Source organism: Dermacentor variabilis, chromosome 6 (assembly GCF_050947875.1).
Source record: "Dermacentor variabilis isolate Ectoservices chromosome 6, ASM5094787v1, whole genome shotgun sequence".
NCBI classification, from domain to species: Eukaryota; Metazoa; Arthropoda; class Arachnida; order Ixodida; family Ixodidae; genus Dermacentor; species Dermacentor variabilis.
Genome location: NC_134573.1, coordinates 189,799,776 through 189,817,826, shown reverse-complemented (window position 1 = coordinate 189,817,826; position 18,051 = coordinate 189,799,776). Strand labels below are relative to the sequence as shown.

Genomic DNA, 18,051 nt, shown 5'->3' with positions numbered 1-18,051 from the left:
AAATTGAATTTTTTATGAATTTGTCAAATGCACCTTTTCTCAGAAAGTATTCATCCCATTCCAGTAAAACTTTGTACACATGTACTACAACCAGTCATAATTATTCTGAACTAAAAAAAAAACAGATCATATGAATGGTAACACTGGAAAAATTTACACAGCAAGAAACCCCCCTGTGGCTTTGTGCAGGGATTTTTTTTGGGTGCAAACTCCAATGCAGATATATCTCTTTAGTTCAGATTTAACCTATGGGTATTTAGAATAACACTGTGTTATATCATCACATTCCTCTGCGCGATTGCAGAGAAAAAGTACATCAAATAATTAAACATACCTGAAGTTTTGGTAGTGGGCTACAGGAAAGGCAAGCCATCTAGACACAAAGCGTCTCGCGTTGTACCCAAGAGCATCTTTTGTAAGCACTTGAAATTTGATGCGAATATCTGCAGCCGTTTCTAAAACATTACGTTTAAACAAACATGTACCATTTGCCCTACTATACCTCCTTAATAGGCCGTACCTGCTTACCTATTTCTCCAGGAAAGTCAGCCTGCGTATAACCCTTTATCTGTCGCATAAATTGGCGACAGAACGAGCATCTGCATTGGAAAGTATGTATCTGGCTAACCAACACTTTTGAAGGAATTATTCTGCGTGGCTACGCCAACATTTTAATCAGCCGTAGCTGCTTACCTATTTACCCAGGAAAGACAGTCTGCATACAAGTGATTTTCCGTCGCATAAATCGGTGATGAAACGGGCATCAGCATGGGAAGGGATATGTCTGGCTAACCAACGCCTTTCGAGGAAATTATTCTGCCTGGCTGAACCAACATTTTAATAGGCCATACCTGCTTACCTATTTTTCTAGGAAAGTCAGTCTGCGTATAACTGTTTATCCGTCTCGTAAATTGGCGACAGAACAAACATCAGTATGGGAAGGGATCTGGCTAACCAACGCTTTTCAAGGAAATTGTGCCCGGCTGAGCCATTATTCTAATGGGCTGTAGCTGCCTATCTATTTCTCCAGGAAAGTCAGTCTGCGTATAACCGTTTATTTGTCGCGTAATTCGGCGACAGAACCAGCGTCAGCATGGGAAGGGATCTGGCTAACCTAAACTTTTGAAGGAAATTATTCTGCCTCGCTATGCCAACATTTTAATGGGCTGTAGCTGCTTACCTATTTATCCAGGAAAGTCAGTCTGCGTATAAGTGCTTATCTGTCGCGTAAATCAGTGATGGAACGAGCATCAGCATGGGAAGGGATGTATCTGGCTAACCAATGCTTTTCAAGGAAATTATTCTGCCTGGCTGAGCAGAGATTTTAATGAGCTGTACCTGCTTACCTATTTCTCCAGAAAAGTCAGTCTGCGTATAACCTTTTATCCGTCGCGTAAATCTGTGACATAACGAGCATTAGCATGGGAAGGTATGTATCTGGCTAACCAATGCTTTTCAAGGAAATTATTCTGCCTGGCTGAGCCGAGATTTTAATGAGCTGTACCTGCTTACCTATTTCTCCAGAAAAGTCAGTCTGCGTATAACCTTTTATCCGTCGCGTAAATCTGCGACATAACGAGCATTAGCATGGGAAGGTATGTATCTGGCTAACCAAAACTTTTGAAGGAAATTATTCTGGGCTGTATTATAGGCTTACCCGTTTCTCCACAAAAGTCAGTCTGTACATAGCCATTTATTCAACGCGTAAATCAGTGACAGCATGAGCAAGGGGAGGGATACATACGCCAAACCGGCGCTTTCTAGAGGTTATGGGACCTGGCTGCGCAAGCTGTTTCCTTATTTTTTCAGGGAATTCCAATCTGTGCAAAGTTATCAATCTTGTGAATAGGCATCAGTACGTACAGTAGCATGGGTAGCGATTTATCTATCAAGCCAACGTTTTCCTGAGAAATGAGTGGATAGGGCTGCGGTGACATTGCAACGTGCGCTTACCTTTTTTTTTTTTTTGAGAGATCCCACCTGTGCATAGCCCTTATTCGCAGAAATCAGCGTCAGCACTTGCATTAGCAGGGAAAGCGATGCTTGCACCCAACCAGTGCTTCAGAGGCTCCAGAAGCGCAGGGGGGCCCCCCCCCCCAAGTTTTCACATAAAATCTAACATTAACTTTGGCGCCAAACCGTCATTCACTAAGGCAAACTTGAAAGCATGTAATGCCGCAAGAATTTTTTTTTTTTCAGCAGGAGTATAGTAAGAAATGATTGAGCAAGGTAGTGAATAGCCATGATTTTATACAATAAAATTTAAGATGGTAGGGCAACATGTCTGGTATGTTGGGTGTGGAATGATCCATTATACTGCACTATAGCCAGCATCGAAGCAAGCGACTGCATTTTATTTCATACAAAGCTGTGCACCTTGCTGTTCTGTCCACCTTCCTTGTGTGCCTTGTTTGCACTATACATAATCCATGTGACCCTTTCAGTTTTTTTTCTTTGTCACTGTTCTTCATACAGAAAACGTATTCCCTTTCATTGCTCAGCAATGGACAAGCCTCAGCCAATGTATCAATGTGGGGCTTCCTTGCTTCCACAAATGCTCTCATTAACAATTATAATGCTAGCTACACAGTACTACATTCAGAGATTTCAGACGTATCTTTTCGATTGTTGCCCCACACTGGCCAGGGCTGCTCGAGGCACTGATATCAGCCAATGAGCACTGGCGTACTCAGCATCTCTGCCTGCCTGGAATAACAGGCTAAAGAAACCTGTGGCATACTAATAACTCCACACTGATCTGCTATTGGGTGCACTAATCTCTCTGTAGTGATCTATGTGCCAGCTTTTGACACTCACAAGCAACAAGACCAGAAAGCTTCAAAAGAAACATTTAACGCATGATATAGTGTTTGGTCATTTGTGCTTATACCATTTTTAAGAGAGAATATAACATGTAGACAGAAAACTAGGTGGGGTGATGAAATTAGGAAATTCGCAGGCGCAAGTTGGAATCGGTTGTCACAGGACAAGGATAATAGGAAATTGCAGGAAGAGGCCTTTGTCCTGCAGTGGACATAAAATAGGCTGATGATGATTATGATGACGATGATGATGACACATAGCGGCTCAGCACAAACCATGAAAGTCCGTGCAGCAATGAATATTAGTGACCCAAGACAAAATTACCAATAGCAGTGGTGCCAAAGCTGCACATTGAATTTCCTTTTGCAAAATTTTGGCAAATGCCATGGAATGAACACTCTCAACAAACCAAATCAGGCATATAGTATCTGCTCATCACTACAACATGCTCACAACATGCTCCCAACAATACAAAACACAAAGTGAATATCACAAATTTGGTAGCTCATGAAATTGACATGCATACACAGAGGTACTCTTCATAAAGATGAAATAATAAGAATGAAAATTTAAGTGGATTGTTCCAAATTATGACTGTTGCTTATGTTCTCAACGAATGCTCAGTTTATAGAATTTCTTGAATGTACTGGAGGAGCACTGTTAACCTCTGATTCAGTGCAACACCGCCACTGTATGCCAACATTAAGAAATGCTTTCCTGTGTTTCGAAATTTCATCAAATACTATTGAATGAGTGCCCTGAACAAATCAAATCAGGTATATAGTATCTGTAAATCACTACAAAATGCTACCAACACATACAAAACGCAAAGTGAAGCAACAATATCACAAATGTCATATCACTTGGTAGCTCGGTAGCTCATGTAATTCCCATGGATATGCATAAGTGTTATTCATGCAAATAAGAAAAAGCCATATGGATGGATAGATAGATGAAGTCCTGAAGGCAATAACAAATAGGATTTCATGCGCTACATTCAGTGGCCAGTATTTACTTGTTTATAATGCACCCTCGATGGTAACACACACCACGATTTTCATATCTGAGCAAGCGATACAACAAAGCTGTAAAAGCAAGTTCTCACACACTTCTACCATGGGTCTGCTTGCTGGCTATTTGCAGTAATAATAGATTACCAATGCCCTGGTTATATGAGTGCTTTGGGGCTTCCATGCAGGCTCTGTTGCCAGACCAGGTGATCAGCTTTCACTGCGGTGGTTGTACAAACTCCAGCTGACCTTCAACGTGGAGCCAGTAAAACGTGACGCAAGAAAAGGAATTACAGATTACTGATCTGCAAAGAAGTTTTTTTCCATCTCAGTGACACATACACAAGGTAACTTTTATCGTATGATTGATAACATTTCAAAGCAAAAATAGAGGACAGAGGTTGCTTTGCTGGCTGTTGATACTGAGCTCACCGCTGCACACCGGCCTTCATCGGTACATGAAAACAGCTGTGAAACTCACTTTAACAACTTCGCTGCAAAAGATGCCATACCTTTGACTGTTACACCACTCGATTTTTATTGAACAGGAGAGAAATGATTTCTCCTCACTTGGAAATTGAAAAATTATTGCAATGGAGACTACGTGGACTAGACATAACTCTTTGTTGCAGCCCGAGGCTTCCTTATTGCTATCAACTGCCCAGAACTTGCCATCTTATGCTTCATAACAAAAGTGGCAGGAAGGGGGATATTTGGACACCACCTATTGCAGTTTTGGTTTCATATTGGTTATAATGTAACTATCATATTTCAGTAAAATTTCCCTGAGAAATGTGTACATTAAAATAAGCCGAATACGGTAAAGTGGATGTGCACAATCATGGCCGCTATTTGTAGCGATGCCTTCCTCTCAATTATATGCCAGTCTTATCATTCACCACCACTCATGGCCAGGCCTTCCTCTCAATTACATGCCAGTCTTATCATTCACCACCACTCATGGCCAGCTGATCTCGATAACGTGGGCGGAGCATTGCTCTGGCAACTGATGAAGTTCAAAAAGTACGAAAGGACATTAGCATCGGAAAAGGCATCAATACAAAATAGTGGCCCCTGCTGCTACCTCATTCACAGCAGGGAGTGCGAAGGAATTGACCAGTGAGGCAAAACTTCACTCTTCATTGTCAGGTCTAAACCTACTCCGCAGAGAAAAAAAAAAAGGCAGAACATAAATCATGCCAATTTCTTTCCTTCCTGAAACTAGTCCCTTGAAACTTTATGCACAATCCATCTGTACAGCTTTGCTCCATCAGTGGAACATACAGCAACCACTGTGGCCATAAGTGCAGCCACTGCGAAGAACGCCAAAAGACTGAGCATTACTTTTTACGCATCTCTTTGCAGCAAATGACATAACGTTGTGCAACTGCAAGAGGGGGTGAATAGCCTTCCGGGTATGATGAATCTTCAAACAGTACAAGGTAGTCATCCTGGGGACCACTAGGAGGCTCATGAACCAGTGCCCGGTAGAAGCAGGTAGTCTGTGGGTACAATGCCATCACGAGTGTTCCCTTGGCAAACAATGCCGAGGGGTCGGTGAGGGGATTTGCTCGCAGGAGCGGTAGGGGAACAACTCTGCGACGGCTCAGTGTGTGTCTCTCCTTCTGCTCTTCATCAATGTCATCCACCTCATACTTGGCGCTGCCATGGCTGTAGTGAAGCACCTCTGCTAAGATCCAGTTCTCGTCATCATCAGGACCACGTGCCAAGGCTGCTACCATGTCACCAACCTGCGAAGACAAGCGGGGAAAAAAAGCAGACCTAATTTTTTTTGCTCTGTGATGCTCGAATTGCACGCGTAACGCAAAGACGTGGGATCGTTCCCCACCTGTGGCAAGTTGTTTCTTTATCCACTTTCATTGCCATTAGTTTATCATTTCTTTAATACAATCAGTAAGTACGAGTAATTTCCCCTATATTTTCCTGAAAATCATGTTTCCTATGTTTCCTGAAAATCAAGTTGTTGAAGTTAGCGGATTATGGTGTCGTCTCCCTTCTGTCCTTGTTTGCTGGCGCTAAATATGCTTTCCAATTCTAAGTGCACTGATTGAAAAAGTGAGAGCTCCCGACCAGAATAAGCGGGTTTCTTTTAAAAGCTGCACCAGCCCTACATGAACCAATCGACTTTTAGAGAAAAGGAATCAAGGAAACTATTGGACATTAATGTGAACAACAGCGTTAGGGGCAAGATATTGCCTACATACTCAGTATTTACCAAAGTAATCTCCGTGGCTTGTTTGGTAGTTTCCTTTAATGTTCCAGCAGGTGAAGTGAAGTTGAAACATATAGTCTAATCGAATGGTATTTGCTATTCAGATCGTATTCAACTTCGGAATTCATTATCAAAAGTTATTGAATAGCCGTTTGCGTTCAAATGTAACGAATAACAGCACTTTTGAAATCTCGAAAGTGAGGGGCTGATGCAAGTGAGGACTCTTATCCCTAATGATTGTGCTGCTGAGAGTCGTGGCTGTTGCGCAGAGGCGCACCAGTTCGTGAGAGAATTAATGCATGGGTGCTAATCGGTTCTGCCAGAGTCCTCCAATGCTTTTCTGGTCACGAAACTTTGCCGTAACGCTATGGGAGAGCTTGCTATGTTGCCGCACCTGCCACGCAGTGGCTCTGGGAACATGGTGGGGGCTAGACGAAACCTGCACGCTGCATCAGTTGGTTCTTTATTCTATGGCTGGGTGCCCAAGTAGCCCGGTGGCATCAGCAGTTGGTTTTCCTCATCTCAAGAGATAATTTGTTGATCTGTACTACGTTGTCACTTTGGCTACAGATGTACGAGCGAAAAGGTATTGTTACTTTGTTCACCTAGTGACGCCGATGAGCGGGTGAAGTGGAAACATGCAATACCGTGACAGGAAGCTGTCAGCTTTACCTTCGGCTCTCAACACGTCAGAGTGTCCGAAAATGATTTTGACACCACGGACGTTGTTCGAAGCGATAAGTTCATTGTGAAAGGAGACGCTGTGTCCGTGCCCGGAATAATTTCGTTCGTTTACACCCCTGGAAAAAAAGCCAAAGGAGGCAGCTACTTTTTTCCTTTTTATTTAAACAAATTTTACCGTTGGTGATATGGTTGTGAGGCACTCTGTTCAGTTCTTACCACCTGGGGTTCTTTAACGTGCACCTAAGCAGAATTACATGAGTGTTTTTCTATTTCGTTCCTATCGAATTCCGCGACCTGGTTTGGATCCGTGAGCCATTAAGGGGCTCACATACACAGCTTTCCTGGTCATCCTTCTTCACAGAGTGGAAGGGCACTGAGTTTTGTTGTTGTTGTTAAGCATGGACTGGGACAAAAAATTTCGCACAGCTTACGGGCCAAAGATTAGCTTATATAATAGCTACCTAGAACTGTTTTCGGCACCCGAGTACCGACCGCAATAAAAGAACCCATGCCAATTGCTCCACGTTCTGTTATGCGAGGAAGACAGAAACATGAATGGAATGTGGCACTGCAGTTTTTTTTTCTTCTGCTATACAAATACTTCTAGTAAATCTGACTACAGGGCGCCGAATGGGGCCGATATGTTTTATTTGCTTGAAGCCACAAGGAGGAAGTTTACAAACATTTTTTTCCGTCTGCGCTTCACAATACATATGTGCAAAAATACACACGAGAGATACATACTGCTTGAAGAACAAGAAAAATATTTGTTCTCCAAAGAGAACCGTACAATAACATAGTAGAATGAAAGCCGACACTGCGGCCGCAATGCATGCGCAGTCACCAAGTGGCATTATTAACTAATTAAAGAATACAAAGAAAGGCATCTATTTCTAAGGCATAAATACATGTCATATACAATTATAAACACCATTTGAGTGGTCTGATCACAAACAGTAGCACACGAAAGAGTAAGAATGACCCTTCCGTGAAGTATTGCCAGCAGTTTCCAACGGCGCAACCTTGATGCAGCCCAATCCACTTCGATCACAGCACCGCAACAGTATTTTCGCAGCACCGCAACAGTATTTTTCATCGTTGCGCGCCTCACCGCAAAGCATCCGCCACCCCAGCCGCTCATCCTGGTGAACCGTATTCTAGTACACTCTACTCTTACTCCATCCGCGCGTTTGTCGCGCCGACTGGCGTGAAGAAAAATTAATGATGCAGTTTCGCCCGAAAAGCGAAGCATCGGTTGCAATAGCAAATTAGTAGATAGCTATACGAAGTAAGGGTAGTAGTTTTATCGGCCATATAAACTTGTAAACATTCGCTTACTATCTAAATTAACAAGTACGGTGCCACGAGCGCACAAGTAAACATGAACACATCTCGCTCGATGACCACGAAAACTCACTGAAAAACGCTGGGGTGAGTAGCAGCGAGCAAATTGACCTTTGTACAGCACTCGCTTCAACATGAACGAAACATAGAAAGAATCGCATACGAAGCTACCGGCACTACGCGCACTCTGCAAACATCATAGATTGCTTTGAAGATGAGGCCCACATAGGCGCACACTTTGGCCACGTCGCAGATCGCTTTCAAGATAAGGTGCTCGCATGGCCACGCAATAAGTAGGCAGCAGCCGCTGGGGAAGAATGCCCCCCCCCCCCCCCTTCCGCCTTACCTCCGTGCCTCGCCCACGACAGGAGAGGGCGTGCATCTGCCCTGCTTTCTTCACTCGTGCACGCGAGATTGAGCCGTGTTCGCTGGCGCATCCTCACACGCATTCCCTCGCACATACAGCATGCAGTGCACGGCGACGGCCCTTGAGCTTTATACAGAACCTCATGGGAGAGAAGCGACCTGTGACAGAGGGGTTAGCCAAGCAATGGCCAGGCGCAAACGCGTCTCCAGTCAGGCCTAAACAAAGGGCCGCAGATGGAAAAAGCAAAGCTGTGCGGACCGCACGGCGTCGCCAACGTGCTGCCGCACACTAGCGCTCTCCCCATCCACGATGGCGCAGAGTTCGAATTATTGGTGGCAGTGCAGATTTCAGTGTGAATTAGCGAGATGTGTTAGATACTGCTTTCAATACATTGTTGGACGGACCACAGCTGCTACTTCAAATTATCCTAAATTTCGAATTAACGAGTTGTCAATTAACAAGCTTTTACTATAGCAGAAAATAGCGCACAAGTAGCAGCCAGGGCATACTAGACTGATGGGGTGGCTGGTGGTGACTCTCTCTTTTAGAAATGGGCCAGTTCTGTCTTAAATCCCTTTGGTGAATCATCGTCAGCAGGAACGAGGCGGGGTGTGTGCTGACATCACCCACGTCGCATTCTTCTTTTGTTTCAGCAGCGGTCTTGGTGTGCCGCACCACCAGATCCCTCAGTTCGACCCACGGGAAGGGGTCAGCAGTTTCGTGAAACTTTGGAGGTTTGTACACATAGTTGGGCAAGTTGGCCTGACACAATGATGTCAAGGCTGTCAGTGGATGTTTGAAGTTCAGCACAAGGGCAATTACTTCAGAAGAACGAGGGGGGAGCGCCAGTTGCCTCTATGATAGACACGCAGTGTGGCACAACAGCACAAGCACTCCACATCATATTGGCGCAGAGCAGAGGCGAGAGGAGGCACCACTTTGTAAGCCATCTGCTCGACTGAATTTTTGGAGCCGCACAAAAGAGCACGATAGCTGCCCCTTGGCCCCGTCCCCAGTCTAGTTTAGGACTATTGTTCAAAACCAAGCCTCCCTGCAATTAATATAAGCTGGGTCAGAAGGGCCCCACGAACAGCTTAACAGATGATGATAGGATGGTAAGCTCTAGATTTAAGTTGTGGACCTTCTTTGCTGTCTCCAAACCTCTTCCAAATCAAACGTGAGGTTGCTTTCATGTAAATATATCCAGGGCGCTCTTACGAAGAACAAAGCCATCTTGAAGGACAGGCATTGTTTCTTGCATGTTGCATTCTATGTCTGCCTATGAACTTGGGAAATGAGCCTGTTTAAAATTTTGCTCCTTCATTTTCATCTTTCCTTGTTCATACTCACATCTACTCAAACCATCAGGTGCTCATTCACATTCATGTCTACTCACACTCGATGACAGTCAGTCAAGTTCATGCTTACATCTATATACTGAAACTCATACATAGGTACTCATTTGCATTTATAAGTCCACTCATACTTACCGACACTCACTCCTGTTGATACCCACATCTACTCACACTCACAGATTTATACTCACGTCTACTCACACTCACAGGCATTCACTCAGGTTCACTATCACTGTCACCATCCCACGTTCAAACTCACAGGTACCCACTCACGTCCATGCACACTCACACCTACTCACTCTCACATGTACTTACGTTCACACTCCCATCCACACGAATTCACCAGCACTAACATTCACACTCACGCTAACTCACACTCACCAGCACTCACTCACATTCAAACCCCCTCACTCTCACGTGTACTCACTGACGTTCGCACTCAAATCTACAGACATTCACCAGCACTAACGTTCACACACATGCCTACTCACACTCACCAGCACTCACTCACAGTTACACTTACTCACTCTTACATGTACTTACGTTCACACTCACATCCACACATATTCACTAGCACTAACGTTCACATCTATGCCTACTGACACTCACCAGGGCTCACATTCACACCTACTCACTCTCACACGTACTTACTCATATTCACACTCCTATCCACACAAATTCACCAGCACTCACACCTACTCTCTCTCTGACACGCACTTACATTCACACTCACATTCACATACATTTGCCAGCACTAATCTTCACATTCATGCCTACTCACACTCACCAGCACTTACATTCACAGCTACTCACTCTCACATGTATTTACGTTCACACTCACATCCAACCACATTCATGAGCATTAATGTTCAAACTCACGCGTACTCACACTCACCAGCACTCACTCACATTCACACCTACTCACTCTCACATGTATATAGTCATGTTCAAGCTCGCATCTATGCACATTCACCAGCACTGACGTTCACACTCACAAAAACTCACTTACATTTACACTCAAGCCTACCCATACTCACAGGTACTCACTCACATTAATAATCAAATCCACTCATACTCACTGGCATTCACTCATATTCACACTCACACCTTTGAAGTGAGTGTACTTGTGAGTGAGTGTGCTGCGTGTGCAGATTAGCCATAATTCTGGCAGCATGTGACGCTGCATGTAATTAATCTGAATCAGCAGTTCAGAACTCCTGCTAGCTGTTGGCTACCTGGCAGTGCACCAAATTTGCCATGATGATTTGGCAGTTGCACATGCACTCTATCACACCTGCCTTGCACTCCACTCCACCGTAGCTCCAGCACTCTCCTGTGCTTTGGTGCACGCAGCATGCTGCACCTTGTATGAAGGAGTGTGAGGCTAGTGGTGCAAAGGTACATTTGCGAGCAAAAATTTGAAAAGTGGACACCACGGCATCAGCAAAAGCTAAATATTTTATAGCACAACCCCAAAACATAGAATTGCTTCAATACATTGCATTGGTCAAACACAAACATGTAGGATGTACTACTTGATTTTAGTTAGCGTGTCCAGGCTTAAAAGAAAAAAAATTTTTGCAGAACAATCTGTAACCAAACTTTTGCTCGCCAGTATACATGCAACACCTCCTCTATTTTTTTCAATGCCAGTGCAATCGCTCGCTCCCCAATGGGAGCCATTGGTGCACCTTAGTTCAGTGAGTTGCCGCAGTGCGACGCTACCCAGATGGTACGACTAGTTTAGGTATGCCTGCTTGTGTAACATGCTGCTGCCGTTATCGGTAAGAAGTGGTAGATGCTCCGTCCCTGCGTCTGCCAGGTGTCAGGTTATCACGCATCTATCAGTCTTTCTTCAACTTCCGCTGTGAGGCGCCACCCAGATGGTACCCTCCCCCATGACTGTAAAGCAGGTGCGAACGCTAGCCGATGGGGGAGAGTGGGCAAGGACAATGGGAGAGTGTGGTGAACGGTTGGGCCGCCCTCATCTGGCTGGCATTAAAAAAAAATAGAGGAGGCGCTGGTACATATGGTGCATGCAGCACCATCTGACAGTGGCCAAAGGAACTTATTACCAGCCAATGGGTTACATTCTTTTCGTCTTTCATCAATGGTCCTGACAAAGCCATCCTACTGATATTGCTGAAATTGGGCCCTAGGCACGATGAATGATAAGAATCTAAACTAAAATGGACTATTACAAATTACGACCACTGCTCACACCCCGTCTGCAAGGTGCACGCAACACAGCCTCTTCCTCAATGTGTACAGTAGCCTCAAACAACAACACAAGTTTCTACGACTTTTTACCAAAGCGGATCAAATAGCCAGGGGTGCCCCCCTGCTCATCATAGGGGACCTAAACACCCTGCGGTGGCATGGGAATCTAGGTCTTACTCTTGTCACGGATCCAACTTGTCCCACTCGTATGGGAAACAGCATTAGCAGAGACACTACTCCAGACCTGAAATTCGCAAAACGAATTCCACAGGCAGACTGAATCAACACACAAGACAACTTGGGCAGCGACCACTATTTAATCCAAACAACAGTTCAAGCGGGCCCGCAAAAGCCCAAGGGCTGTCAACTCCGCATAACGAATTGGGACGCTTTCTCGCAGGCCAGAGCCCTCACCTCTTTCACCGGTACCCAACTCCCTTTGGAAGATTGGGTCACATCCTTGCTGCAAGACGCGAGCGAAGCCACTAAATTGGTGCCTGAGGAAGCCAATCTGTAGGAGGCAGATAGCAAGTTACTGTATATGTGGGAAGCCCTTGCCAGTCTGCAATGCAGACAGAGACACAACAAGCTCAACCGAATGCTCAGGAAACGTATTAGCACTCTCACCCTTCACATCGAAGACTATGCACAACAACTTACTCGTCAAAATTGGCAAACACATGCGACAGCATGAAGCGGCAACCAAACCTGCCGAAAACGTAGAATATCCTCCGTAGCCTCCTCGATCCGGCCAACAGCAAGAAAAAATAACAGCACAACCCGCAAAAGATTATTCGCACCCATCCAGGCACGGATGCAAAATTTATTCAAGAGCTGCTAGACCGATATGTAGGTCCTCAACCTACTACACCCGCTCCAGCATACACTGGCACTGCTAACGACCACCTGGATGCACCCATACATACAGAAGTATGTGAAGCCATCCTCGCACTCTGCCCTAACTCGACCCCGGGACCTGATGGCAATACTAATAAAATGCTTCGCAACCTAGATGAGGATTCCATACTAGCCCTCAGAGCTTATTTTAATGCGTACTGGGAAACTGGAAACCTCCCCTCACAATGAAAAGAAGCCAAAATCATTATGATTCCCAAACCAGGGAAGCTCCTCCTACTTGAAAACCTCCGCCCTATCGCTCTTACTTCATGTGTTGGAAAGGTCCTCGAACACGTCATCCTCACACATTTACACAGACATATGAACGACAACGACCTCTTCCCCAATACCATGGTTCAGGCACGTACCCAGGGGGGGGCCGGGCCCCCCCCCCCCCGAAATCATGTGGCATACCCCCCCCCCCCTCCCCACCCACACCACCACTCCTCACACATTCCTAAAGCGCCGCCAGATCAATGTTGAGACTTGGAAGCTGTTCATCGGTCAGCATTATGCTGCCTTGTTCACTCCTTTTAGATGGCGGTAGTTATCGGCCTCTCTTGTAATGTGGAGGACAGTTTTCTCATAGATTCCGCACCCGCGCAATTAACTCGAGATCCGTTCAGTTGTCACCGTCTATTCAACCGTCACGCCCATAGCTGTTGCTTTTGTTAGTTCAACCTTCTTTGTTTAGGCTGATCCTGGGACCAGGAGGGGGATGCGGCTGTTACTCAGCTGGTCTGTACTCTCATAGAACGAGTTGCGGCCAGAGAAAACGCCAATTGCGTTTAACTTTTCCCTTTGCTGCATTATTTCCTTGAGTTACAGCTCGCCGCGACGCTGGCAGATGCCCGGAACCATCTACACGTGATATGGGTTAGATAAGGTGGGAAATAAAATAATGTGAAAGAGAGTCCATCATGAAACCCCGCAATAACCCTTAACCCATAAGCAAGATGACTGTCGCCCGTTACCTCGTCTGTTTTTCCCTAATTGTATAGCACTTTTCGTGCAAAATTGGCAACTGGAAACAAAAATCGCAAGGAGTTGAGAAATTAAGCGATCTACTAAGGGAGAGAGCCAAGGCAACAACCAAACTGCAAGCAAAAGCGAATAATAAAAAAGTTAACCGTTGTTTATGAGAATATTTATGGATCAACATCTTTTTATTTAAAAAGGAAGTAGAGAAAACGCCGTCAGAAGTGGAGAACAATTACTTGTTTTGAATGATGCTTCTACAGTTATCGGTCAAACCGCCTCACCTAGCCACTTCTCTGCTGTGCTTATGTGGGTGTTTTTCTAACCTTTCGCGGTGAGCGCAGTACGTCTAGAATCGCAGAGTCCTGCGCTCTTCGCGGTTGTATGGGACTGGCAGCCGCACAGCGTTACGCAATTCGCGGAACTGTCAAAACTGATCAACAAGGCGAAAATAACTGATATTCGAAACTATAACATGAGAAAGACTGAAGAAGCCGTAAAAAATGAACGCAGCCTGAAATCAGTAAAAAAGAAACCTGGTATAGGACAAACCATGATGTATGCACTAAAAGAAGGATAATATCATCAGCAATCTCGAAGATATAGTAAAAGCAGCGGAAAAATTTTAAGCTGACCTGTATACAGTACCCAGAGGAGTCACGATACCTCACTTAGAAACAGTGATGAACAAGATACAGAAACTCTTCTATAACTAGCGATGAGGTCAGAAGGGCCCTGCAAGACATGAAACGATGAAGATCGGGAGGAGAAGGTGGAATAACAGTCGACTTAATCAAAGATGGAGGAGACATAATGCTTGGAAAACTGGCGGCTCTTTATACGAAGTGTCTATCGACTGCAAGGGTCCCAGAAAACTGGAAGAATGCAGACATTATACTAATCCACAAAAAAGGAGACGTTAAAGAATTAAAAAATTATAGGTCTATTAGCTTGCTCCCAGTATTATATAAAATATTTACCAAAATAATCTCCAATAGAATAAGGGCAACACTGGGTTTTGTCAACCAAGGGAACAGGCTGGCTTCAGGAAGAGATACATTACAATGGATCACATCCATGTCATCAATCAGGTTATTGCGAAATCTGCAGAGTAAATAAGCCTCTCTCTGTGGCTTATATAGATTACACAAATGCATTTGATTCAGTAGAGATACCAGCAGTCATCGAGGCACTACGTAATCAAGGAGTACAGAACGCTTACGTAAAAAGCTTGAAAAATATTGCTACATGCGTGTGGTATTTGTTTGTTTGAACGAGGCGCGTGGGGGCCATCACTCCAGAAAAGAGGAGGAAGAAGGAACTGGGCTCGCGCTGTGAATCTAACCGGTCAGCGCTGCAACCGTTGTTGTAAATATAATCTGTAAATAGCTTCTCGTCTTACTGACTCGTCCTTCGCGTAAGAATATCTACAGAGGTTCTACAGCTACCTTAATTCTACACAAGAAAAGCAGGGAGATACCTATAGAGAAAGGGGTCAGACAGGGAGACACAATTTCTCCAAAGCTATTCACTGCGCGCTTAGAAGAATTCAAGCTATTAAACTGGGAAGGCCTAGGAGTAAAGGTCGACGGCAAATATCACAGCAACCTTCGGTTTGCCGATGATATTGTTCTATTCAACAACAATGCAGACGAGTTACAACAAATGATTGGAGACCTTAACAGAGAGTCTAAGAGTGGGGTAGAATATTAATACGCAGAAGATGAAGATAATGATAAATAGCCGGGCAAAGGAACAAGAGATCAGGATCGCCAGTCGGCCACTGAAGACTGTGAAGGACAACACTGGATTTTGTCAACCAAGGGAACAGGCTGGCTTCAGGAAGAGATACTTTACAATGGATCACATCCATGTCATCAATCAGGTTATCGCGAAATCTGCTGAGTACTACTGCAATGTGTACGTGTACCTAGGTCAATTAACCACAGGGATCCCTGATCATGAGAAGGAAATTCACAGAAGAATAAAAATAGTTTGGATCGCATACGGCAGAAATTGCCAGCTCCTGACTGGAAGCTTACCATTATTACTGAAAAGTAAGGTGTGCAATCAGTGCATTTTGCCAGTGCTGACATATGGGGCAGAGTCTTGAGAGCCAGTTAAGGACCGCGCAAAAAGCGATCGAACGAAGATTGCTAGGCATAACGTTAAGAGAGAGAAAGAGAGCGGTTTGGATCAGAAAGCGAACGGGTATAGACGATATTCTAATTGACATCAAGAGGAAAAAAATGTACCTGGGCAGGTCATGTAATGCGCCGGTTAGATAACCGTTGGACCATTAGGGTTACAGAATGGGTACCAAGAGAAGGAAAACGCAATCGAGGATGACAAAACACTAGGTGGAGCGATGAAATTAGGAAATTCGTGGGTGCTTGTTGGAATGGGTTGGCGCAGGGCAGGGGTAATTGGAGATCACAGAGAGAGGCCTTCATCCTGCAGTGGACATAGAACAGGCTGATGATGATGATGATGATGATGGTGGAGTTGTTGGGCCCCCCCCGAAAAAAAATCCTGGGTACGTGCCTGCCATGGTTGCCTTCTGCCCTAAACTTTCTGCTCAAGATATCATAATTCAGCTCAAGCACCAAATTATTGATGGCGATAAAAGCTCCAGGCTGTACACCAGAGCCATCTTGGGGCTAGACCTAACCAAGGCCTTCGATAACGTCACGCATCAGGCCATACTGAACCAACTGGCACAACTCCAGGTTGGACATCGAACATATAACTACGTCAAGAATTTCCTTACAGGTCGCGCGGCCACCACTACCATAAAAGGGTTGCAGTCGCCAATTATTCACTTCGGCAGCAAAAGCACGCCGCAAGGATCGGTTCTGTTCCCTTTTCTTTTTAACGTGGCATTGCTCTGACTACCGCCTACATTAGCTAGCATCCTCAACCTCAAGCATAGCCTCTACCCAGACAATATCACCCTGTGGGTCACCGAGGGCAGCGATGGGGACATTCAGGACACGCTGCAGCAAGCCATCAACGAGGTCGTTGCATCCGAAGAACCACGCGGCCTGAAGTGCTCCCCACAGAAATCGGAGCTCCTTCTGTACAAGCCTAATTGGGGAGGTCGACGTCCAGACTCTCACCCCCCCCGAGATAGAACTCCACGTGCATCAGCAACGCATACTTACTGTACTTAGCATCCGTATCCTTGGCTTACGCATCCAACAAAACGGCAGAAACATGGAGATACTCAAGCAATTAGATACTTATGTACACCAAAACACTCGCCTCATTGCACGCATCGCAAATCGATATCACGGCATGAAAGAAAACAACCTTATACGCCTGGTAACCACCTATGCCCTGAGCAGGATCACCTACGTCGCCCCGTACCTTAGCCTCAATGCAACTGACAAGCTCAAACTCAATACCATGATCAAGAGGACTTATAAACAAGCCCTACATTTTCCTCCTCCACCTCTAACGAGAAACTGGATGCCCTCAGCATTCACAACACCACAGATGAGCTTATTGAAGCGCAGTGTATTAGCCAATACGAATGACTCGCCAATTCCGTCATGAGCAGGCATATTCTAGGCACCCTAGGCATAACCTACACCACCCAATTCAAACCAAAAGTACCCGTCCCCCCAAACATTCGTGCTCAGCTAGTTATCCCACCCATACCTCGCAATATGCGCCCTGAACATAATCCGGAGTGACGTGCAGAAAGAGCTAAACGACTACCAAGCCGCTGACGTTGCCTACGAGGACACAGCAGAATACCCCAACCAAAACGCCATGGCAATCATCGCAGTCGCGGGCTTGCAGTACTGAGTCGCCACAGCCGCATCAATACTCCCCACGCAACCTAAAGAAGGAGAAGAAACAGCCATCGCTTTGGCCTACGTGGCTACCAATGCATACTGCGTCATCAGCGATTCAAAAACGGCCATTCGCAACTACACAAGAGGACTGATAGCACTCCAAGCACAGAAGATACTCTCTGGCACTCCTCCCTCAAGGCATCGACGCATCCAGATCATCTGGGCCCCTGGTCACTTGGGTCTGGCTGGAAACGAAGCTGCTCACGATGCTGCCCGAGCTCTCGCACACCGGGTGCATCATGCTTCTCCCAAATCTTCCGATCCTGACCAGCCCTCT

At 45.3% G+C, this 18,051-nt stretch overlaps 1 protein-coding gene across 6 annotated transcripts in view; it reads right to left on the bottom strand.

The window, feature by feature from the left end:
- Positions 1-2,335: 2,335 nt before the first annotated feature.
- Positions 2,336-18,051, bottom strand: part of Sgf29 (SAGA-associated factor 29) — a 52,300-nt gene continuing 36,584 nt past the window's right edge. For all 6 annotated transcript variants that reach the window (XM_075697159.1, XM_075697158.1, XM_075697157.1 and 3 more), the window contains exon 5: positions 2,336-5,584. In XM_075697159.1, coding sequence (XP_075553274.1) covers positions 5,174-5,584 — 411 coding nt within the window. In that variant the 3' untranslated portion in view covers positions 2,336-5,173. The remainder of the gene's footprint in view (positions 5,585-18,051) is intronic.